A 25,177-nucleotide genomic window follows, 5' to 3' on the forward strand; every position below is an offset into this window, starting at 1 on the left:
CTGTTGGCCATCCGGATGTCTTCTTTAGAGAAGTGTCTATTCGTGTTTTCTGCCCATTTCTTCACTGGGTTATTTGTTTTTCGGGCGTGGAGTTTGGTGAGCTCTTTATAGATTTTGGATACTAGCCCTTTGTCCGATATGTCATTTGCAAATATCTTTTCCCATTCCGTTGGTTGCCTTTTAGTTTTGTTGGTTGTTTCCTTTGCTGTGCAGAAGCTTTTTATCATCATAAGGTCCCAGTAATTCACTTTTGCTTTTAATTCCCTTGCCTCTGGGGATGTGTCGAGTAAGAGATTGCTACGGCTGAGGTCAGAGAGGTCTTTTCCTGCTTTCTCCTCTAGGGTTTTGATGGTTTCCTGTCTCACATTCAGGTCCTTTATCCATTTTGAGTTTATTTTTGTGAATGGTGTGAGAAAGTGGTCTAGTTTCAACCTTCTGCATGTTGCTGTCCAGTTCTCCCAGTACCATTTGTTAAAGAGACTGTCTTTTTCCCATTGGATGTTCTTCCCTGCTTTGTCAAAGATTAGTTGGCCAGAAATAGACTCTTTAAACTATAGAGAATAAACTGATGGTTGGTTACCAGAGGGGAGGGGGTAAAAGGAGGGATGAAGTAAGTGATGAGGATTAAGGAGTGCACTTGTGATGGATGAGCACAGAGTGATGTATGGAAGCGCTGAATCACTACGTTGTATACCTGAAACTAATATAACACTGTATGTTAACTAACTTAAAATAAAAACTCAAAAACAAAAAAAGAAGGAACAGGTAATTTCATTCATGTCGTTATATCTGACAGACTCCTCCACCCTCACACTAGATATGTAAACATTCTAAATTAGACCTTTCTTGGAGCTCTCAGATTTAAAAATTTGCTAAAGCCTGAGAGTATTGCTGTGAATAACCTTGTCAATTATGACTAATGTTAACATTATTCAATATCAAACAGAGGTGACTATAAATTTATCATTTTAACTACTTTGTATTCTTTTGAGAAACTTGCAACTCATCAAATCCATCATCTTTATTCTCCTAAAATCTCAGTCAGGCAAACAGTTATTGAATGACTACCATGGTACCATGTTACCATATCTGTAACAGGAAAGACGACTAATAACCTTCTACTCAATCTTATATTTGTAGAATACTTTATAACTAAAAGAACTTTCACATATATACTGACATTTCATCCTATATTTGTGATGAAAAAACCAAAACTAGTATTTTAATTTCTTTTAATGTTTATTTATTTTTGAGACAGAGAGAGACAGAGTGTGAGCAGGGGAGGAGCAAAGAGAGAGAGGGAGACACAGAATCTGAAACAGGGGCCAAGCCCTGAGCTGTCAGCACAGAGCTTGACACAGGGCTCAAACCTCTGAACCACAAGATCATGACCTGAGCCAAAGTCAGATGCTTAACCGACTGAGCCACCCAGGCGCCCCCAAAACTAGTATTTTAACGTGACTTATTTATAGTCTGTTAAGTGTTAGAAACCATTTGCTTCTATTATTAAATTAGTAAAAAATTAACGTAAGAAATTATTTGCCCGAAAAATCCTATACACCAGCCGAAACAGATCCAAAAGGTAACTCCAAAGTCTTGGTTTTCAACCAGACCGACTTCCTTCCTTCCTTCATTTCTTTATTAAAGTTTTATTTATTTCCGAAGGAGAGAGAGACAGAGCATGAGCGGAGGAGGGGCAGAGAGAGAGACACACACATAGAATCTGAAGTAGGCTCCAGGCTCTGAGCTGTCAGCACAGAGACCGACATGGGGCTCAAACTCACAAACTGCAAGATAATGACCTGAGCTGAAGTCGGACGCTCAACTGACTGAGATACCCAGGCGCCCCTTATTTATTTTTGTTGAATCCTGAGACTACATGATCTCAATAACTTATTAGTTCACTCTTATACAAAATGAGGATGCCTAAATCTCAAATGTGGTTTTCTACTTCTTTGTAAAATTGTCTTGAAAAGATGGCAGCTCAAGCTTACCACAGAAACAGAAACAGAGTACAATCTAGTATAAAAATACTCTCAGATGGGGCACGTGGGTGGCTCAGTTGGTTGAGCATCTGACTTCGGCTCAGGTCATGATCTTGGGGTTCGTGAGTTCGAGTCCCATGTCAGGCTCTGTGCTGACAGCTCAGAGCCTGGAGCCTGCTTTGGATTCTGGGTATCCCTCTCTCTTGGTCCCTCCCCTGCTTGCACTCTGTCTCTCCCTCTCAAAAATAAATATACATTAAAAAATTTTTTTAATACTCTCAGATGACATTTTTTGAACAAACTCATTCTTTTTTTTTTTTTTTTTTTTAAATTTTTTTTTCAACGTTTATTTATTTTTGGGACAGAGAGAGACAGAGCATGAACGGGGGAGGGGCAGAGAGAGAGGGAGACACAGAATCGGAAACAGGCTCCAGGCTCCGAGCCATCAGCCCAGAGCCTGACGCGGGGCTCGAACTCACGGACCGCGAGATCGTGACCTGGCTGAAGTCGGACGCTTAACCGACTGCGCCACCCAGGCGCCCCTGAACAAACTCATTCTTGCCTCTATGTAGACAGAATCCATTTTCTGAGCAGCAGAAAATAAGATGAGAGAACTCCACTCTAAAGTAGAGTCAAGACGTCCTAAAACACTTAAAACGACTGATAAAGCTATTTCTATTCCATGCAGCTGGGGTACAAGGGATTTTTGCTATTGTTGTTACGAATACTTACCTTGGGGTCCTGGGTAGCTCAGTCGGCTAACCATCTGTCTGACTTTGGCTCAGGTCATGATCTCACAGCTCATGAATTCAAGCGCTGCTTCGGGCTCTGTGCTTACAGCTCAGAGCCTGCAGCCTGCTTCAGATTCTGTCTCCGGCTCTCTCTACCCTCCCCCTGCTCAGGCTCTGTCACTCTCTCTCTAATATAAATAAACATTTAAAAAATTAAAAAAAAAAAAAAAAAGAATACTTACCCCTAACAAAGGGGATGTGTCATGACACAAATCTGCCCTGTCACAGATCAGACATGGTGCCATGGCATTAATCAGATGTTGGTTAGTACACCACGGCTAAAAGAGGTAAATGCTAGCCAAAGTGGGCTAGCATCAGAAGTCTACCCATGGAGGGGCGCCTGGGTGGCGCAGTCGGTTAAGCGTCCGACTTCAGCCAGGTCACGATCTTGCTGTCCGTGAGTTCGAGCCCCGCGTCGGGCTCTGGGCTGATGGCTCAGAGCCTGGAGCCTGTTTCCGATTCTGTGTCTCCCTCTCTCTCTGCCCCTCCCCCGTTCATGCTCTGTCTCTCTCTGTCCCAAAAATAAATAAACGTTGAAAAAAAAAATTAAAAAAAAAAAAAAAAAGAAGTCTACCCATGGAGAAGGCCTTAGTGCCTCTAAGCATAGAATTAAATCCAGGGAGGTCAGCTATCAATTAGCAAAAGTTTATTTGAGCTCCTTTTATATTTAAACCAATAAAAGACCCTAAAAATCACAATTATAATGTTATATAAAAGCCCAACCACTGTACAATTTAGGTCTTGGAGTTAGGCAAGCTAAGTCCAAAAGGTCAGAAAGGCAGTGAGAATATATTAACAAGCAAATACCATGAAGTCTAATCTTAGATAAAAGAATTTGTTTCATAGACTGCTTCCTACCAGACAAATTCAGAAAGTAATAGATCAGTAAGTGTGGGGTGGAAACACAAGGACTGCAGGTAAATTCTGTTCTTAAGGAGATAAGGAGATATCCTGTTTTACCTCCAAAGATAATGACAATAAGAACAGTAATATTCTATGGGCAAGAACTTTGCATCTGTTACTTAATTTAATCTTCATGACAACCCTGATAATCCTATCCTTATTCCTATCTTACATGAGAAAACGAAGACTTAGAAAAGTTAACTTGCTGGGGTGCCTGGGTGGCTCTGTCGGTTAAGCTCAGGTCATGATCTTGAGATTTGTGAGTTCAAGGCCCATATCAGGCTTTGTGCTGACAGCTCAGAGCCTGGAGCCTGTTTTGCATTCTGTGTCTCCCTCTCTCTCTGCCCCTCCCCTGCTCGTGCTCTGTCTCTCTCTCTCTCTCTCAAAAATAAACAAACATTAAAAAAATTTTTAAAAAGAAAAGAGAAGTTAACTTGCTTAAAAATCACACAGTTAACAGGTACCAGAGCTGGGATTTAAACCCAGATATTTTTGACTCCAAGCTTTATGTTTTAACTCCAAGCCACAAACTTCATGTCATTTGCAATCCAAACTGGTATAAAGTCCCTGACTAGCATATTCTTCTAGGAAATGAAACTTGGTTCATTCACTGGGAAATGATGACTGCTGACCCTTCAACCTGTGCCAAAATAAACACTAGGATAGCCAAGAGTAAATAGGGAAGCAGACTGGGGCAGTGTCTGGCATTGTCATTTTTCCCTTATTTCTCCAAAGCAGTTATCTCTGATAAACTGTACAGAGATACTCTGTACAGCAATACTCCTAGACCCTTCTGGAAAAAGCATGGAATTTGTTCCTGATCCCAGGATTGATCTGGAGGACAATCATACACAACCAAATTAATCCTTTTGGTAAATATCTAATCATCTAACAGAATTAAAAATTCTCAGCATCTTGGGCTACAGATCAAATTCCATCTTTCAGAGCCAGATGCTGTAGGCTAGACAAAGCCTTCTGATTCCAATGTTGTTCTGGCACTCTGATATCTATCTATTGGCTGGCAGAGTTCACACACACACACACACACACACACACACACACACAGCATTTGGAAAGTCCCATATCTCAATTTATTAATCAAAGAATGAAATACATTTCTGATGGCCTAATTCTCAAACTGACTTTGCTTCTCAGGTAAGTTCCAGAACAAATGACTAGCTCTTGGTAAATGATTGATTTCTTCTGTTCCAGTTCACTGAAGACACATAAATGTGCCAGAGCTTTACTGAGCCAGTTCTCACCCCTGATCAGCTCTGGGTCTCCTACTCTTTTCATTATCTAAATCAGGCAGGAACTCAGTAACTGCAGGAACATAATCAAGTAATGTTATAAGAGATGAATATTGACTCTAGCATGCATTCCACACCCACCCCAGTAGAGAAGAAAAAGCTCAAAACAAAACAAAAAATCCTTGTGTCCTTAAAGCTTTAACATCCTAAACCTGGAAAGGACTTTGAAATCCTATATAGTACAATAATTTCCAAATGATAGTTTAGAAATTAATGCTGATCCCTGACAAAATAGTCATTGGCCTAAGAAATATTGAGAAAAACACAGGTGATATAAATCTTTTCATATGGCTAAATCTACTAATTTAAAGAGTCCGTCCTCTAGTTGGAGATAATATTTTGCCTAGTTTTTTTAGTATGAATTGTTATTTCTTTTACAAAATTAAGTAGTAGTAGTTGTTTTAAAGTATTCTTAATTTAGCAAAAATAGAAGGTTGGCAACAGTATGACAACTCACACATCGCTCTTTAGTTTTACTCATCTGTAAAATCCTTAAGTCTAAAGCCACTGAACCACTTATCTCGTCTATCACCTGGCCTTCGTAAAAAGTAGCAAATCCTTTTCACACAGATGAAAATTTTACCACATTTGATGGGGAAACACCAAACTGATCCTAATGATTTATTCCTGCATAATTATCCTTAAGGTTTCTACCCAAACTAAATTTTTTTCCTACTACTGCCCAAGTCCATCTTCTTTCATTCTGCTTCCATGGAAATAACTACTATGTTCTAAAAATCTTGGCATCAGTTTTCATAAGGATTTTTTCTAAAAGCGTCTCCCTGCTCAAAGAATGAAACTGGAAATCTAGATTCAGGAAGTTGTATATCTTATTTATTTAGATCAGGTGACTAATCCTTTCCTTACTATGACTCTTGGAAAATCTAGGACCTCTTCATCTGTTCGTGCAAATAAGGAGTGCCCCACCTTCTCCCACTCCCAGTTTTTTTTCTCAAGAACCAGCTAGAGGAGAATTTGGAAAAGTAGAGATATTTAACCTGAAGTGGAAGAACTGTGAAAATCAGGGGTAGAAAAGAGAGGTAAACTTTTACTTTTCACTTGTATACCCTATATATACAAAAAACATGTATTTTAATTTTTATTAAGGACATGTATTGATTTTATAAATTATAAAAAATTTTAATGTAGAAAAACTAAAAAATGAAAATGTTCCATTTTTAAGGAAAGTATGTATTTCTGTCTTAGTCTCCAGGTCCCTAAAAAGTATTAAACTAGGTACCAAGATGCGCTAGTAACATGGAGAGAGAAAGAAAAAAAAGAGTCAAGTTTGGGTTTGTTCTTGTGACATAATAAATACATGTTTGGTATCTGCCCCCCGGTTCCTGACACAGAGCTCCCAAAACCCTTGGAATTTCCTGAGTGATGGCAGTGATAGAAGAAGCATCTTAAACAGAGCTCTTAAATCCCTTGAAATTTCCTGGGTCATAGGAGCATCTTTTGTTCTAATAAGGTGATTCTTAGTGAGCTCCTGGATAGCTTTAGGATAGAGACTGGTTGCCAGGGAGATCAAACCATGACTTGAGGCTTACAAGTTTTAGCCCTACCCACCTCCATCCCCTAGGGTGAGGAGAGGGGCTAAAGGTCCAATTAATAATTGATCATGCGAGGGTTGCCTGGGTGGTTCAGTCGGTTAAGCATCCAACTTCAGGTCAGGTCATGATCTCATGGTTGGTAGGATCGAACCCTGCATAAGGCTCTGCGCTGACAGCTCAGAGCCTGGAGCCTACTTCAAATTCTGTGTCTCCCTCTCTCTCTGTCCCTCCCCCACTTGTGCTCTCTCTCTCTCTCAAAAATAAATAAATAAATAAACATTTAAAAAAATGGTCATGCCTACAGGATGAAGCCTCCATAAAAACTACAGGACTCAGCTTCTGGGCTGATGAATATATTCATGTACTAGGATGGTGGCACACCCCAACTCCACAGGGACAGAAGCTCTTGCACTCAGGACCCTTTTGGACTTATGTATTTCTTTATCTGGCTGATCTGGCTATTCATCTGTATCCTTAATTATATCCTTTATAATAAACTGGTAAATGTAAGCATTTCACTGAGTTCTGAGCTGTTATAGCAAATTATCAAACCTGAGGAGGAGGTCATGGGAACTCCCACTGATGGCCAAGCCAGACAGAAGTGTGGGTAATGTGGGGACCCAATACTTACAGTTTGTTTCTGAAGTGGTGGGTAGTCTTGTGGAACTGAGCACTTAACCTATGGGATCTGTGCTAACTTCAGGTGGTGTCAGAATTAAATCATAGGACACCTAGTTGGTGTCTAGGAAGTTGGGAAATTCGCTGGTGTCAGAACAATACATTTGGTGTCAGAGTATTATGAGTAAAGAAACAATTTTCCTTAATCTTTTCAGTAAAATAATAGAATAATCAATTATGACATCTCATTCCCAGCTCTAAAGCAAGAGAAAATAGAAAATAATTCTTACTAACTCAATAAGGGAAAAGGGAAAGGTCGGCCCTGAAGATCTATTTAAAAATGTTCTCATCTTAATTTGTCTAAAAAGAAATTTAGTTTATGGTACCAGACTGAAAGTGATCTCTTCAGGGACTTAGAAACTAACTCTAGGAACCTTTGATTCTATAAAACTGATGCCTGGATGTGCTGTCAAGTTAAAGAGATCAACAGAAATGGATTATCAGAAGATCAATACAGGCTATATTTTAAAATGGCTCTGCATATTTATCTAGGGCTAATGAAAAACTGGATTTAAGCAAGACTTAAAAAGTTTCAGGCAGGGGCACCTGGGTGGCGCAGTCGGTTAAGCGTCCGACTTCAGCCAGGTCACGATCTCGCGGTCCGTGAGTTCGAGCCCCGCGTCAGGCTCTGGGCTGATGACTCAGAGCCTGGAGCCTGTTTCCGATTCTGTGTCTCCCTCTCTCTCTGCCCCTCCCCCGTTCATGCTCTGTCTCTCTCTGTCCCAAAAATAAATAAACGTTGAAAAAAAAGAAAAAAGTTTCAGGCTTTGGTATTAGTTTTAAAACGGAGACTTCAGAGACAAGAGTCTTGCTGTATGCTTAGCACCTTAACTCTTAGAAGAGGTGTTGAACTACATAAAATGCAGTTCTAGTTTGGCATTGGCTAAGATCACCTAATCTCTAGTTCAGGGTAATTTCTACAATTTTTATTTTTATTTTTAAAGTTTGTTTATTTTGAGAGGGAAAGAGAGAGAGACAGACAGACAGACAGACAGACAGACAATGAGCCAGAGAGGGGAAGGAAGAGAAAAAGAGAGAGAGAGAGAGAGGGAGGGAGGGAGGGAGGGAAAGAGAATATGAATGAATCCTAAGCAGGCTTCATGCTGTCAGCATGGAGCCAGATGTGGGGCTCGAACTCACAAACCATGAGATTATGACCTGAGCTGAAATGAAAAACTGGACGCTTAACTGACTGAGCCACCTAGGTGCCCTTAACCTGGTTCTTTTCTTTATTTTGACTGCTTCTACAGTTAGAGCATATTTTTTCTTCTCATAACCTATCTTGGGCCTATGAGATTTTTTTTTAAAGTTTATTTATTTATTTTGAGAGAGAGAGAGAGGGAACAAGCACAAGCAGGGAAGGGGCAGAAAAGTAAAGACAGAATCCCAAGCACCATCAGCACAGAGCCCAGTGTGGGGCTCAAACTCACAAACTGTAAGATCTTGACATGAGCTGAGACCAACAGTCAGAGGTTTAATTGACTGCGCCACCCAGGCGCCCCAGGGCCTATGAGCTTTTAATAAATGACTGATTCCTTCTGTTCCAGTTCAGTGAAATGACATAAAGGTGCTGCAGCTGTACTGAGCCAATTCTCCTTCCTAACCAGCTCTGAGTACCCTGCATCTAGCCAAAACATCTAGAGTATCTTGGCTATTTCCAAACCAATTTTGGGAGAAGGAGGCTCTAATGTATTAGCAGATCAGCACAGTCAACCAATCTGGTCAGACAGAAGTTTCAAAAATTTCTCTCCCTAAGAAACTATCCAAAAACGAGATTTTTGAAACCTTTCCAAACTGAGTAATAAATTGAATCTACTTTCAGGACTGGGAAGAAGCAACCACTCTTGATACAGTACTCAGTTTAATGATCTTAATTCCCTTGCTCAAACAGGAAAATTCATAAAACCAGCATACATTCATACAGAACTTTTAATTTTACTTAAATATGTACACCTTATTTAATACTTCAAAACTTCTATGAAATAGATTCAATTAGCAAAAATGATGGTCATTTTACAGAAACAAAACAAAACAAAACAAAGGATACTAACCAAAGGACTTCCTCAAAGTCATATGGATTCTCAACAGCAAAATGAAAAATCAGGTCTCCTAACTTTGGGTCTACAGGTTTAACCTGGTACCCAAAGTACAGTGTTCCTATGAAAACTTTTGTAAGCTGAAATAGTGTAAAGTGAAGAAATAATTACCGTTAATTTATATGGAAAAAATTTTTAGTGTTCCCAGGCACACTTAAGATCTTCCGATACCCTTGCTAATGAACATATCTTGCTAATGGATGTACAAAATAAACTGAGATTAAAGTACAAATGCTTACACACACAGTTCAAAGTTAGGGCAGCTTGATGCTGACCTGCTGAATGTATTCCCAGGGAAAGAGCTTGGTGGTGTCACTCTCTCTGGTTGGAGTACACACAGCCTCTATAATGGCTTGCTGCAAAACAACACTGAATGCTATTTTCACTTTTTGCCTTTTTTCACAAAAGCAAAATTCCTCCTTTGGATTTCCTTTATTTCTTTAGGTTATCAAAAACAGGTATTCACGTAGATCTTTCGTAAAAGCAAAACGGTTTAACACAAATTTTTGAGAAGTGGGGGATACTTGTATTTCATTTTCTCCTAAAGCTGAATAAAAGGACCAATTGAAATATTTCATCTGAATTGTGGCCCTCAATTTAAAGAAAAGACCCAAGTTAGGGGCACCTGAGTGGCTCAGTGAGTTAAGTGTCCAACTTTTGATTTCAGCTCAGGTCATAATCTCATGGTTCATGAATTCTACCCCCACCTTGAACTCCACACTGACTGACAGTGCAGAGATTTTGGATTTTCTCTCTCCCTCTCTCTCTGCCCTTCCCCTTCTCTCTCTCTCTCTCAAAATAAAATAAATAAACATGGGGCTTGAACTCATGAACTGTGAGGTCATGACCCAAGCCAAAATTAAGAATCATCTGATTCATGGTGTGCCTGGCTGGCTCAGTCAGTTGAGCCTTTGACTTTGGTTCAGGTCATGATGATGTGCTGACAGCTTAGAGCCTGGAGTCTGCTTCAGATTCTGTGTCTCCCTCTTTCTGTGTCCTACCCCTGCTCGTGCTCTCTTCTCTCCTCTCTCTCAAAAATAAACATTAAAACAACAACAAAAAAAGAGTCATCTAACTCTTAACTGACTGAGCCACCCAGGTGCCTCCCCCTTTTATTAGAGTCTTTTTTTTATTTTGAGAGAGAGAGAGAGAGAGAGAGAGAGAGAGAGAGAGAGAGAGCGCACACACATGCAAGCGCATGGCGGAGGGACACAGAGAGAGGAACAGGAGAGAGAATCCCAAGCCGGCTTCACACCGCCAACGCAGAGCCCCACACGGGGTTCGATCTCATGACTGTGAGATCATGACCTGAACCAAAATCAAGAGTCAGACGCTTAACCAACTGAGCCACCCAGGTGCCTGTATTCCATATTTTTAATAAGTAGAAACATGAAAGATATTTTTTAAAAGACCTAATTTGAGATGCCAAAGATAAAAACTATAATGGATGAAACTTAAAAATATACAGATTAAACACTGCAGAAGAAATGACTAATGAATTTTAAGGCGTAACAGTAGAAAATACCCAAAATGAAAAAAAAGCAAAAAAAGAATCCAAAAATTAAAAAAAGCATCAATGAACTGTGGGAAAGCTTTAAGCAGCTTAATACATAGGTAACAGGATGCCTGAAAAGTAATGGAAGTGGTGGGCAAAAGGGAAAAAAAAAGTGGTGGGCAAAAACAGAAAACATACTTGAAGGTAATGGACAAAAGCTTTCCAAATTTGACAAAGACCATAAACTCATAGATTCAAAACTTAATTAATCCCAGGAAAAAGAAATATGATGAAAATGATGCCAAGACCCGTAATGATCAAATTGTTCATTTTTAATAGAAAATCTTAAAAGCAACCAAAGAAAAAAAGATGCACAGAGAAACAAAGATAATAATAGTATCATATTTCTTAAAGGAAACAAAGGCAAAACAGACACATTCAAACATACAAAAACAGACTCACAACACAAGAAATGTTAAAGAGTTTGCTTCAGGCAGAAGAAAAATGGTATCACACAAAAATCTGAATCTAGACAAAAGAATGAAGAATACTGGAAATAAAAAGCAGAAAAGATTTTTTTCTTACTACTTAAATCTCTAATGATAATTAACTGAGCAAATATAATAATTTATATTATAATTATAATTGTGGGCTTTATAATATACATATAAAAAAATACGAGACAATAGCATAAAGGCCAGAAGAGGAGAAATGAAAGTATTCTAGTGTAAGATTCTCACCCAATATGTGAGAAGATATAGCACTTGAAGTTAAACTATGGTAAGTTAAAATGTGTACTATGAACCCTGTAACATAACCACTAAAGTAACACAACAAAAAGTTTTAGCTAATAGGCCAATAAAGGAGATAAAAGGTAATAATAAAATATAGTATATTAATCGAAAAAAGGCAGAAAAAGAAAGAAAAGGGAAGAACAGAAAACAAACAGAAAAATGATAGCTTCAAGCACAACAGTATAAATCAAATTAAATGTAAGTGGCCTAAAAAACACAAATAAAAGGTAGACACTGTTGAACTGGATAAAACAGTAAGAACTAAATATATGCTGTCTATAAAAAGTGTATGTTAAATATAAATACATAAATAATTATAATTTACAAGGAAGAAGATACACCATACTAATGATAATTGAAAAGAAAAGTGAAATGACTACATACGTATCAGAAAAAAAGTAGATTTCATAGCAAAGAATATTACCAAGGATAAAGGTCATTTTATCATGACATCTGGTTCATTTAATTAAGAGAGCATAAAAATCTTAAATTTTTATGCCTCTATAAGAGAACTTCAAAATACATGAAGCAAAAACTAACAGAACTGGAATGAGAAATAGACAAACCCACAATTATTATCAGAAATATCACTATCACTCAGTAATGAATACAATAAGTAGAAAGAAAATCACTAAGAATTTAGTGGACTCAACAACATTATCAACCAACCTGACATAATCAACATGTATAGAACATTGCACTGAACAGTAGAATACATCCTAAAATCCGTATGTAAATTCCAGGGGCCCTGAGATTGTTTTAGCTAAAACAATCGTTAACATTTTTTTCTTTGAAAAAAAAATTTTTTTTAATGTTTATTTATTTTTGAGACAGAGAGAGAGCATGAACGGGGGAGGGTGACAGAGAGAGGGAGACACAGAATCTGAAGCAGGCTCCAGGCTCTGAGCTGTCAGCACAGAGCCCGACGCGGGGCTCAAACTCACGGACCATGAGATCATGACCTGAGCCGAAGTCAGATGCTCAACCGACTGAGCCACCCAGGCGCCCCTTTTTTTTCTTTGAGAGAGAGAGAGAGTATGTGTGCGTGTGAGTGGGGGAGAGGGAGAGAGAGAATTTTGAGCAGCCTCATGACCATGAGATCATGACCTGAGCTGAAATAAAGAATCGGACACTTAACTAAGTCACCCAAGAACCCCAAGAACAAAGTTGGTAGACTAACACTTCCTAATTTCAAAACTTAGTATAAAATGACAGTAATCAGAACAATGTGGGACTGGCTTAAAGACAAACATATAGGGGTGCCTGGGTGGCTCAGTCAGTTAAGCATCCAACTCTTGGTTTTGGCTCAGCTCATGATCTCATGGCTTTGTGAGTTCAAGCCCCACACTGAGCTCTGTGCCAACAGTGTCAGCACTGAATCCTGCTTGGGATTCTTTCTCTCCCTCTCTCTATCCCTCCCCAACTCATGCTCTGTCTCTCTCAAAATAAATAAACTTAAAAAAAAAAAAAGACACACAGATTTAATGAATCTGAATAGAGAGCCTGGAATAAACTGTCACGTGTAAGTCAGAAGATTTTAAAGCAGAGTGGCAAGATGATTTAATGTGGAAAGGACAGTCATTTCCACATGCACACAAACGAAGACGTACCCTCATCTTACCATATAAGAAGATGTATTCAAAATAGATCAAAGACCTAAACCTACGAGGTAAAACTATAAAACTCCCAGAAGAAGACATAGGGCAAAAGCTTCCTGACGCTGGGCTTGGCAATGATTTCTTGAATAAAACATCAAAAGCACAGGAACCAAAGAAATAATAAATTGGATTACATCAAAATTAAACTTTTATGCGCATGAAAAGATACAATCTACAGAGTGAAAAGGCAACCTATGAGAGAATGGGAGAAAATATTTGCAAATCATACATTTGATAAAGAGTTAATACTCATTATATATAAAGAACTCCTATAATTCAACAACAACAAAAAAAACACCCATTTTAAAAATGGACACAGAGGGGCGCCTGGGTGGCGCAGTCGGTTAAGCGTCCGACTTCAGCCAGGTCATGATCTTGCGGTCTGGGAGTTCGAGCCCGCGTCAGGCTCTGGGCTGATGGTTCAGAGCCTGGAGCCTGTTTCTGATTCTGTGTCTCCCTCTCTCTCTGCCCCTCCCCCGTTCATGCTCTGTCTCTCTCTGTCCCAAAAATAAATAAACGTTGAAAAAAAAATTAAAAAAAAAATAAAAATGGACACAGAACTTAAACAGACATTTCTCCAAAGAAGATATATAAATGGCCAATAAGCACATGACAAGATATTTAACATCATTAATATCACTAATCTTCAAATACACACCAAAACCAAAATGATATGCCACTTTACTCTCATTAGGATGGCTATTAAAGAAAGAAAGAAAGAAAGAAAGAAAGAAAGAAAGACCAGAAAACAAGTGTTAATGTGGATGTGGAGAAATTAGGACAGTTATGCAGTGGAACTATAAAATGATGACACCATAATACAGTGGTTCTTCAAAAAATTAAACATAGAATTACCATTTGATCCAGCAATTCTACTTCACATACTCAAAAGAAGAGCAAAGACTGAAACATGTATTTGTATACCCATGTTCACAGGAACATTACGTAGAATATCCAAAAGATGGAAGCAACTCAAGGTTCCACTGATGGATGAATAAATAAATAAAATGTGGTACATTCATGCAACAGCATATTATTCAGCCTTACAAAGTAATGGAATTCTGACACATGCTACAACATGGATGAGCACTGAAGACATTAGGCTAAGTGACATAAGCTAGACACAAAAGGACAAATATTGTATGATTTCACTGATATGAGGTAACTAGAATGGTCAAATTACTAGAGAAAGTAAAATGGTTGGGACTAGGTGAGAGAAGTGGAAACACTAGAAAGAGAGTTTCAGTTTGGAATGACGAAAATTTCAGGAGATGGATGGAGGTGATATTACACAACAATGTGAATGTACCACTGAACTGTACATTTTTAAATGTTCAGGATGGTAAATTTTATGCTGTGTTTTTTACCACAATTTTTTAAAAAATTAATGATCAAAATGATAAGTTTTATGTTATGCATATTTTATCACAATAGCTAGTGTGTTTTAGCCCTCTACAGCCCATCCCTCCCATTGATTACAAACAAAAACTCTGGGAAAATTATAAAAATCAACTTCTGGAAGACTCTGAAAAGTAAACAAAATCAAACATGGGAGTCATACATGGAGAAGTAAACTTCACAAAAGTGAGCTTTCCAAATTTTTTTTCTCTTGCTCTCTTATAGCTTTTCCTCAAGTGTGCACCCCAATCATGATGCTTCTCAATGAAGAAACCTAAAACTCTAATAGAAACCTATCTTTTAGGCCACCAGAGAAGGTCCCCCTTCAGGCAGGAAAGTGTGGGGGGAATCCCAAAAGTGACAGAGCCAGAAAAGCAGATGTCCTAATTCTGTGTATGATGCCATATAAGTCTCAACTTAACCCCTACAATGTGCATGCACATGACAGCCCAAAACCAGCATAGTTAAAGTTTACAGAACTAGACTAAGATTTGAACCACAAGAGCCTATGCTAAATAGCATTCACAATGTCCAAGATGAAATCCTAAATTACTTGACATACGACAAATTTGTCACCCATTATCATGGGAGAAGACAATCAATAAACACCAACTCAGAAATGAGCCAGATACTGGAAATACCCAACAAGCATTTTAAAAAGCAACTATTATTATTATTCGTATGCTCCATGAGGTAAAGGAAAATACACTTGAAATGATTTTGGGGGATGATGGAAATAGAAATGTTTGTTACCTTGATTATGGTAATGAATTGACAGGGGTATACATAAAAAAGATCAAATTGTACACTTTAAATATATGTTGTTCAGAAGCAGCTGGGTGGCTTAGTTGGTTGAGTGGCTGACTCTTGATTTCGGCTCAGGTCATGAATTCTATGCAGATTTTTTTTACTTCCAAAACTATATCATTTCCTTATCTGAGGAAACAATACAATGTTACTCTATTTATGATGTATTAGGAGGATTGAATAAAGTATGTTTCTATGACACTGAAATTCATATGAGATAGTTAACATATATTAGTACCTGGATTTCATACCACCAATTACATGTTATTTCCTACTAAATTGAAAGAAATTTTCCCTCTAGTTACAAATCCTAAAGGGAATACCTAGCAAAGAGTACAGACTTTTTAACCTCTACTTTTTCATATAGCAAGTCTGAGAAATACAGAAGAAACATTATATATACAGATGGTACTGCGTGGGTTAATCCACTGATAAAATCTGTGAAAGATCTATAACCCAAACATCATGATCTGTAATATTTCCCAAAGCCAATGTTTACTCTATTCCTTTAATAAAAAAACATGCATTAATCTCAAAAGATGCTGTTAAAGAATGTTTCATTACATGGAAATACATTCACAATATGTTGGATAACAAAAGCAAATTACAGAAAGTATTAATGTCTTCTTTTGTTTTAAAATGCATATACCTACAGAGAAAAAGATTGGAAAGATCTATACTAAAATATTAAAGAGTGATTATGTCTGGGTGATTTTAATTACCTTTTTGCTTCTCTGAATTTTCCACATTTTCTATGATAAGTAGTGGTTTTTTTTTTATATACGGAAAACAATAAGAGCTATTGTTTCAAAGTCTAACAATAAACAGAGGGGTCCTACTTCCCAAGATGGACTATCTTTGCTTTTTATTTAGGTATGAGTATTCTTGTCTTACAAGATACAATCACAGTGTAGTACCACTCACCTGTCCAACTGCTTGCAGGTTATAGCAAACAATGTCCTTATTGGCTGCTGAAGTTCCATAGAGAAGTGCCTCAATGAGCCGGCATATCCCCAGGAGGAGGTCAGAAAAGCTCATATAAAAGAGTGGCCTTACCTGTCAAAGCAACAAGAGCTTCGTTTCATAAATGATGTAGCCAAGAGCATGTAACAATCAATTATTTTTGTGTTACACCTTTCTAGTAGAAACGCGGGCATCATTTATCTGGGGCCTCTGCCCATTGGCTGACTGTGGAGAGTGTAAAGGAATACTCCAGGCAGGAAGGAATCTGTAATTGCAACTATCCCAAATGCCCTGGAATCAGAGTACTCATGGATAGATTAGCATGGGAACTTCTTCCTCACAAGGAATACATATTCCTTCCTCAGATTTAGGGTCAAAGGAAATAATGGACAGATGAAAAATTCTGCAATGGAGACACACCACAAATAGAAAATTAAAAGTGCTCTAGTTGCATAGCCAACATCTTCTAACAGTAGGAAATGAGATCATCAGCTGAGTGTCTAGGGATATTGTTGAGGACTTAAAGAAAATAAAAACAGGGTTTTTTAAATCTTAAGTTTAATTTACATTTGTTTTATTCTTTACTGAAAAATTGTAAGATACTTAAAGCATGCAGTGTGATTTTTGTTCATATATGTGTACATTGTGAAAGCATTTCCCCAAGTTAACATCTCCATCACCACACATATTTCCTTTTTTTTTTTTTTTTTTTGGTGAGAACATTTAAGTTCTATTCTCTTAGCGAATTTCAATTATATAACAACGATAGTCACCACACTACACATTAGATCCTCAGGCCTTATTCACCTTATTTCATCAATGAAAACTCAGAGTGGAAAAAAATACCAGTATGAATTGTGTATGCTGTCTCTCAATTTCTGTCCCCCTCAGTGAAGTCTGTCTTTGTCACTTTTTTTTTTAATGTTTTATCTATTTATTTTTGAGAAAGAGAGAGAGAACATACATGGAGGGGGCAGAGAGAAAGAGGAAGACACAGAATCTGAAGCAGGCTACAGGCTCTGAGCTGTCAGTGCAGAGCCTGATGTGGGGCTCAAACCCACAAACCAGAGATCATGACCTTAGCTGAAGTCGGATGCTTAACCAACAAAGCCACCCAGGTGTCCCTCTTTGTCACTTTCTAGTATCCTTTCCCTTTTCGCCTCCCTACTCCCACTTTTCTAAAAAAACATTTGGTTCTCCTACAGATAAAATTGTAAAATGTTCATTGAGAGACACCAAAGAAGATCTACAACAGTGAAGAAATATACCATGCTCATGGATTTTAAGATGGAAAATTACAAAAATGTTGGTTCTCCCTAAATTGATATACAGATTAAATGCAATCTCAGTTGTACCTCAACATATCTTCTCATGGAACTTGACAAGTTGGCTCTACATCTGATACAGAAATACAAACTATCAAGATAACTATGACATTCTTGACGAAAAAGGAGAAAGACGACTTGTCCTACACGTCAAAATTTAATATAAATCTAGAGTGCAGATACTGTGGCACTAGCACAAGGATAGACAAATAGACAAATGGAACAATACAGAACTCAAACAAATCTAAGCATATATGCAGATTTTTGATACATGATGGAGATAGCTTTTTTAAAACACTTTTATATCATTATTATTATTATTATTATTATTATTATTATTATTTTAGTAATCTCTACACCCAATGGTGTAGAGACTTGAACTCATAACCCTGAGATCAAGAGTCACAAAGTCTACCAACTGAGCCAGCCATACACCCCATGAGATGGTTTTTGGGTCAATGGAGAAAGGATAGTGTTTTCAAAATATGATGTTGGAACAACTGAGAATCTATATAGATAAAAATAAAACTAGACCCCTACTTTCTTTTTTTTTTAATGTATTTATTCTTGAGAAAGAGAAAGAGTGAGCACATGAGCAGGGGAGGGGCAGAGACAGAAAAGGAAAGAGAGAATCCCAAGCAGGATCCACATTGACAGCATAGAGCCCGACATAGGGCTTGAACTCATGAACCATGAGATCATGACCTAAGCTGAAATCAAGAGTTGGACACTTAACTGACTGAGCCACCCAGGTGCCCCAAACCCCTACTTTCTATCTCACATACTCAAAAAGTAAGTTCCAACTGGATTAAACACCTAAATATGAAAGGCAAAAACCATAAAAAAAACTTTTTTTAGATAACAGAGGAGAATGTCTTTAATTTCTGGCCAGAAAGTTTTCCTACACAAAACAAAAAGGCTCTAAAGGATAAAAATCCAACCGGCTAAAAAGAAAAATGTATCGGGGCGCCTGGGTGGCTCAGTCGGTTGAGTGTCCAACTTCGGCTCAGGTCATGATCTCACGGTTCGTGGGTTCGAGCCCCGCGTCGGACTCTGTGCTGACAGCTCAGAGCCTGGAGCCTGTTTCAGATTCTGTGTCTCCCTCTATCTCTGACCCTACGCTGTTCATGCTCTCGCTCTGTCTCAAAAATAAATAAATGTTAAAAAAAATTATTAAAAAATTTAAAAAAAAGATGAATGTATCAAAGGACACTATAAAGAAAGTAAAAAGAGGGGTGCCTAGTGTGGAGCCTACTTAAGAAAAAGAAAGTGAAAAGACATGACACAAAATGGGAGAAAATATTTGCAACACATAAAACTGACAAAGGACCAGCATCAAAACAATATGAAAAACAAAAACAAAACCTCTTAGAAAGCAATAAAAAATATATACATAGAAAAAAATGGGCAAAAGATTTGGACAGGTGCTTAACAGGAAGTCCAAATGGCCATAAATATATGAAAATATGCCTAACCTCATTAGTAATCAAGGAAATGAAAATTAAATTCACAGTAAGAAAAAAATTATATATTCATGGCAAAAATCTTTTAGGTCTGACAATGTTAAGTATTAATGGAAACATGAAGCAACCGGGTAAAGACCCTTCTAGCAGAACCATTTGGAAAAAGTTTGGTTTATCTAGAAGACATGCATCTCCTATAACAATTCCATTATTAGGTAAATACACTAGAGAAATGTGTGCATGTATGCACCAGAAGACATATACAAGATTGTTTATAGCAGCCTAGATACATAAATTGTGGTAAATTCATAATACAAAATGCTAAACACCAATGAAAATGAAATGAACCAGAACTATACATAACATGGGTAAATCTCACAAATGATACTGACAAAAAACAGCAAATCACAAAACAATATATATATTAAAAAACATATACAGTATTAATCCATTTATAAGAAGTTCAAAAACAAGCTGAACTAAATTGTTTAGAAATACATACATTACTGACAAAACTGTAAATAAAAACAAAGAAATTAAGATCCCAAAAGTCTGGATAGTGGTTACCTCCAGAGGTGAGGAAGAAAATTGTAACCAGTAAGGTGCACAGCTTTGTTTTGGGGTATAGGCAATTTCTATTTCTTCTCCTTAGTGGTTATAATCATTCTTTAAACAATACATACATGTTTTATGCATTCTAATTTACATCTGATATATATAAAAATAAAAAGTAAATTAAAAATTTTTTTAAAGTTATCATCATATACTACTCAATATAAAAACCAATCTCAGCTGTACAAAAGGGAATTTTTCTCATAACCCTCTTCCAAACGAGAGGAAAGCTAAGATACTAATACGCCGGAAAGAGAGGTAAATGGTCAAGTTGCTTTGGCAAACAGTAACAAAAATAAGTGAAATAACATTTTAAATTATATTTAATAAATATCAGATGTGATTATTATTTTAACCATATATAGCCTTTGCTCTGGGTAAGCCTGCTAAAATTGTATCCAGATGGCACATTCATAGATTCTACTGGCCCATGACCTCCCACAAGCTTATAACTGTTAATGGGTAAAAAATTAAAACTGAACACAAACTCTGGAAGAGAGAAGCAGCCAACAGGCTTTTGTGAGCAAGAATGTAATTTTATTTATGGTTATTGATGCAATAAATAGCCTTATACAGAGAGAACTGTTTGCCATTAAAGCATACCTCAAGTCTTTGGCAGGGAAATGGATAAAAAGAGGTTTATATATTTTCACTCATGATTACAAAACCACGAGTTCTAGTAACAGGAGATAAAATCAGTCACAAACAACAAAAATTAACTGAGTACCCATTGTTGAAATCAAGAAAAATTTCACCCTGCCTGTGTTTCATGTCAAAGGTAATACAAAGAAACTACGGTGTAACCCATCGTTTAAGGAAAAGTACAATCAGCAAATGTGTGGTAATACAGAAGACACAAAAAAGCATAAGACATAGTCCTAAATATGAAAGCAAAAACTCTTTTAAGAAAACATGCCTAATTTGAACCTAATTAAATCAAGAGCAGGATAAGAGGTGAAGAGGGGAGGAAATGCTCTGTATGAAAGGCTTTCCCTGGTGAGATCAAAGACTTAAAACAGTTCTTATTAACACTCTTCTAAAACTGTTTCCCAATATTTCTATTCAAGTGAAATCAACAGAATATCAAAAGTGATCCTTAGGGGTGCCTGGGTGGCTCAGTCAGTTAAGCGTCTGACTCTAGATTTTGGCTTGGGTCATGATCTCATGGTTAGCGAATTCGAGGCCTGCATTGGGCTCCTCACTGGGCCTGTGTGGACGCCTAACCAACTCAGCCACCCTGGAGCCCCTTGAGTGTTTTTTAACATTGGCTGGCCTGGGCCACTTTCTTCTCTCTTCAGGTTGCCTCTCTGAGTCACTGTTTTATCAGCTAGTTCCCTCAAAGATTCCCCATGGATTTTTCCAGTTTACTATATTTGTTTTTAACTTAATAGACTATTTTTGTCTTTTTCATATTAGCCTTTCATTTTATGCTGTTAAAAATGTTCTTTGGTGAAGAATAAAGGAATACAGTGGAAGATGACTAACATTCTTAACCTGGAAAAATTGGAATGTTTCCTACACCAAGAAAACAGAATGTGTGGGAACCAGTGAACTAGTGATTGCTAAAGTCCTTTAGGCTCAGGTTGTGTGAAAGGTGTAAGAACTAAAGCCAGAGAAACTAAAGGTCACATCCTAGGCCAAACTACAGGTCGTATCTTTATAAAGATCCAACCCACTATCATGTGAGAGGTCACCTTTAGAGCAGTGGTTCTCAGCCAGGAGCTATTGTGCCTCCTCCAGGAGACATCTGGCAATATTTGAAGATATTTTGGTTTTTACAATCCCAGGGGTGGAGGGAGGAGATTAGCTTCTAGCTAGTGGGTAAAGTTTGGTAAACATCCTAATTTGCAGAACAACCTCCCATAAAAAATATTCATCCAGCCAAACAGATCAATAATGCAGAGACTGAGAATCTCTGTTTAGCTCTCTCTACTATGTAATACGTTATTGATTTAAACACATATCAATTCAAATTTCAGCAAAGGAGACAAACATTAGGGAAATCTGAATCATGGGAAGATGTGTGGCCTAAAATTACTTTGGCAGGCAATGACAATATAGTATCAAGACTTCCATTTTCTAGTTTTACTTACAGAGTCACATTCTACATCTGAAATTTAAAACTCTATCTTCATTAGGTATCATACTTCAGTGGTTTAAAAAGTATATATGGGGAAAGGCTTTGGAAGAAGGCAATCCTGTACTCAAATTCTGGCTTTAACAACTTCCTGGCTATAAGACCTTAGTAAAGTCCCTCAACCTTACTAGGATTCCATTTCCTCACTATAAAATCAGATTAATAATATGTACCTCACAAAGTCGTTTTAAGGATTGAATGGAAAATGTATTTAAAATTGCATATCTGTCTAGAATATAATAAATAATAAACATAATGTTTACTTTGAAGGGGGACTGTAGTTAAGATTTGGGCTTCTGAGGGGCACCTGGGTGGCTCAGCTGGTTGAGCATCCAACTTTGGCTCAGGTCATGATATCATGGTTCACGAGTTCAAACCCTGCATTGGGCTTGCAGCCCGCTTTGGATTCTCTGTCCCCCTCTCTCTGTGCCCCTCCCCCACTCATGCTCTCTCAAAAATAAACAAACATTTAAAAAAAAAGTTGGGACTTTTGAAAATCTCTGTTCTGCTACTTACTGTGAAACATGAACAAATTATTTCATAACTTTGAGCCTCAATTCCTTCATCGGTAAAATGGAGCTATTACCATTATTCTCATGGGAGAGTGGTGAGGGCCAATAAGATAAAGTTTGTGAAGCACCCAGCTTAGAACTCAGAAAGTGTTCAACATACAAAGCTATTTTGATTATTAAAGTGGACCAATAAAACCTGACATTTTCCACATACAAAAGCTCTCCCATATATGTCCTGAACTATATTTTGTCTAATTTTCTGCCATTTGGCCTGGGTAGAGAAACAGTATTCACATTTCTCTTAAAATCTTTTTTTTTTACCGTTTATTTTTATTTTTGAGACAGAGAAAGACAGAGCATGGATGGGGGAGGGTCAGAGAGAGAGGGAGACAGAATCTGAAATAGGCTCCAGGCTCTGAGCTGTCAGCACAGAGTCTGACGCGGGGCTCGAACTCACGAACCGTGAGATCATGACCTGAGCTGAAGTCAGACGCTTAACCGACTGAGCCACCCAGGCGCCCCTCTTAAAATCTTTTTGTAGCTAGGAAATACATCACTCTTCCTAGTCCTCTCTCAATCAGGAAGGTTTTTTGTTTGTCAGTTGTACGTCAATAACAGGAAGATTTTTTACTTGATCTTTTTGGTATAAATAATTTTACATAAGATGTATCGTAATTTCCTAGAAGGCCTGAACAGCAAAACTAGTATCTTTTGTACAACAAAGTCTCTGAACTATTTCCTAGCTCCATTAACAATTTTACCAAGATATCAACATCAGAAAACTCACCTCTTGGCAGGACCCTACTGTGCTTAGAGTTAATATAGGCTTCAAACAGCACTCTGTTTCCTTAACTTTAATACTCAATGCATAGCAAAGAAAAAAAAAATGCACATTTAGTAGGCAATCTCTCCACAGTCAGTTACAGTTAAAAACAATTACTTAGAAGAAAAGGGAAAACTATTGACTGTGCCTAAAATATCAATGGGTGGCTCAGGCGGTTGAGCGTCTAACTCCTGATTTTGGCTCAGGTCATGATCTCAGTTTGTGAATTTGGGGGCTGTGTTCATGCTGACAGTGCAGAACCTGCTTGGAATTCTCTCTTTCTCTCCCTCTCTCTCTGCCCTTCCCCAACTTGCACGTGCAGGGGGCTCTCTCTCTCTCTCTCAAAATAAATAAATCTTTTTTAAAAAGTAAAATATCTCAATGTATCATAATGATACAAGTAATTTACAAGTAATTCATAGAATCATTCCATTACTTACAGGTGACATTTCTCTTATTTATTTCAAAGTCTTAACTCCCGGAGTGCCTTGATGGCTCAGTCGGTTAAGCGTCAGACTTCAGCTCAGGTCATGATCTTGTGGTCTGTGAGTTCCAGCTCCGCATCAGGCTCTGTGCTGACAGCTCAGAGCCTGGAGTCTGCCTCAGGTTCTGTGTCTCCCTCTTTCTCTGCCCCTCCCCAACTCACGCTCTGTCTCTCTTTCTCTCTCAAAAAAACAAACGAACATCAAAGGCTAAGTCACTAAAAGTTCAAATCCACCACAAAAAGAGACTGCTCACCTCAGGAGATTTCTGTATATTCTGGAATACAGCAGAGGCAATAAGTGAACTTGAACCTATAACACTGACAGATAGAAGGTGATCATTAAAACAGGACTACTGGGGCACCTTCATTTTTGCTAATAATTTTTTACAGCTTTATTGATATATAATAGGTGCAAAATAAGCTGCACATTTTTCTAAAATATGAAACGCTTCATGAATTTGTGTGTCATCCTTGTGTAGGGGCCATGCTACTCTCTTCTGTTTCATTCTAATTCTTAGTATATGTGCTGCCAAAGCAAGCACTTTGCTACTGACTTTGCAAATCAATCCTAAGTCCTTTGACTTTCAGATGTTCTCTCTCAATCTGTTTTTGTTGTTGTTGATGCTACATCTTATGAATCAGAAAATGTCAACATGGTGGGGCACCTGTGGGGCTCAGTTGGTTGAGCATCCAACTTTGGCTCAGATTGTGATCTCACAGTTCATGAGTTCAAGCCCAGTGTCAGTCTCTCTGCTGTCAGCGTAGGCCCACTTTGGACCCTCTGTCCCACTCTCTCTCTGCCCCTCCCCTGCATGCACACATATGCACGCTCTCTCTCATAAAAAGTAAATACATAAAACATTAAGAAAATGTCAACATGGTAAAGAACAGCATTTCTCTCTTAAGAGTATAAACAAATACCTAGGGGAAAAAAGTAGAAAACTTCAGAATTCTACAGTTTTGCTTACAATAAAGTTATAGTACATGAGATTAAATAAACCTACCTCAGAGTAGCCATAACAAATTGTATCCACTGTACTGCAGAGAAAACCTAAATAAAAACAAAGTGAGAATAAAATTAAGCCTTTTACATTTAAGATTCAACCTCACTCCATTTTCACTGTTTATTAAATATCTGTGCAGAGCAAACTCTTCAGTGCCTATCAAAATACCCTACGGGTCTGAGAATGAGTAGAAAGGCCCCTGGAAAGGCAGGGTGGCTCCTTATTTACTCTCTTATTGCTCCATCTCTGGGAACCAGTAAGATAAAAAGAATAGAGAGGTGGATACAAAATGACTAAATGTAAAGAGAACTGGATGAGAAAATCTACAAAGGAAAGAACAAAATGGAGAAGAGGTAGATAAGGTTAAATTTTGAGAGAGAAGAGAT

General features: G+C 37.8%; 1 protein-coding gene and 1 non-coding gene across 5 annotated transcripts in view; both read right to left on the reverse strand.

Annotated features, from left to right (window-relative positions):
• The window catches only part of TMEM116 (transmembrane protein 116), a 93,589-nt gene that overhangs the window by 48,856 nt on the left and 19,556 nt on the right, over positions 1-25,177 (reverse strand). For 2 of the 4 annotated variants that reach the window (XM_047828373.1, XM_047828375.1), the window contains exons 2-4: positions 24,792-24,838; positions 24,042-24,105; positions 16,393-16,524 (exon numbers count right to left, since the gene is read on the reverse strand). In XM_047828373.1, the coding sequence (XP_047684329.1) occupies positions 16,393-16,524; positions 24,042-24,105; positions 24,792-24,805 (210 nt within the window). In that variant the 5' untranslated portion in view covers positions 24,806-24,838. The remainder of the gene's footprint in view (positions 1-16,392; positions 16,525-24,041; positions 24,106-24,791; positions 24,839-25,177) is intronic. The other 2 variants (XM_047828376.1, XM_047828374.1) reach the window with 1 other exon arrangement.
• On the reverse strand, positions 24,222-24,329 carry LOC125149788 (U6 spliceosomal RNA). Its single transcript, XR_007146072.1, has one exon. It is a non-coding gene; the product is annotated as a U6 spliceosomal RNA (small nuclear RNA).

The sequence above is a fragment of the Prionailurus viverrinus genome, chromosome D3 (assembly GCF_022837055.1).
Source record: "Prionailurus viverrinus isolate Anna chromosome D3, UM_Priviv_1.0, whole genome shotgun sequence".
NCBI lineage: Eukaryota > Metazoa > Chordata > Mammalia > Carnivora > Felidae > Prionailurus > Prionailurus viverrinus.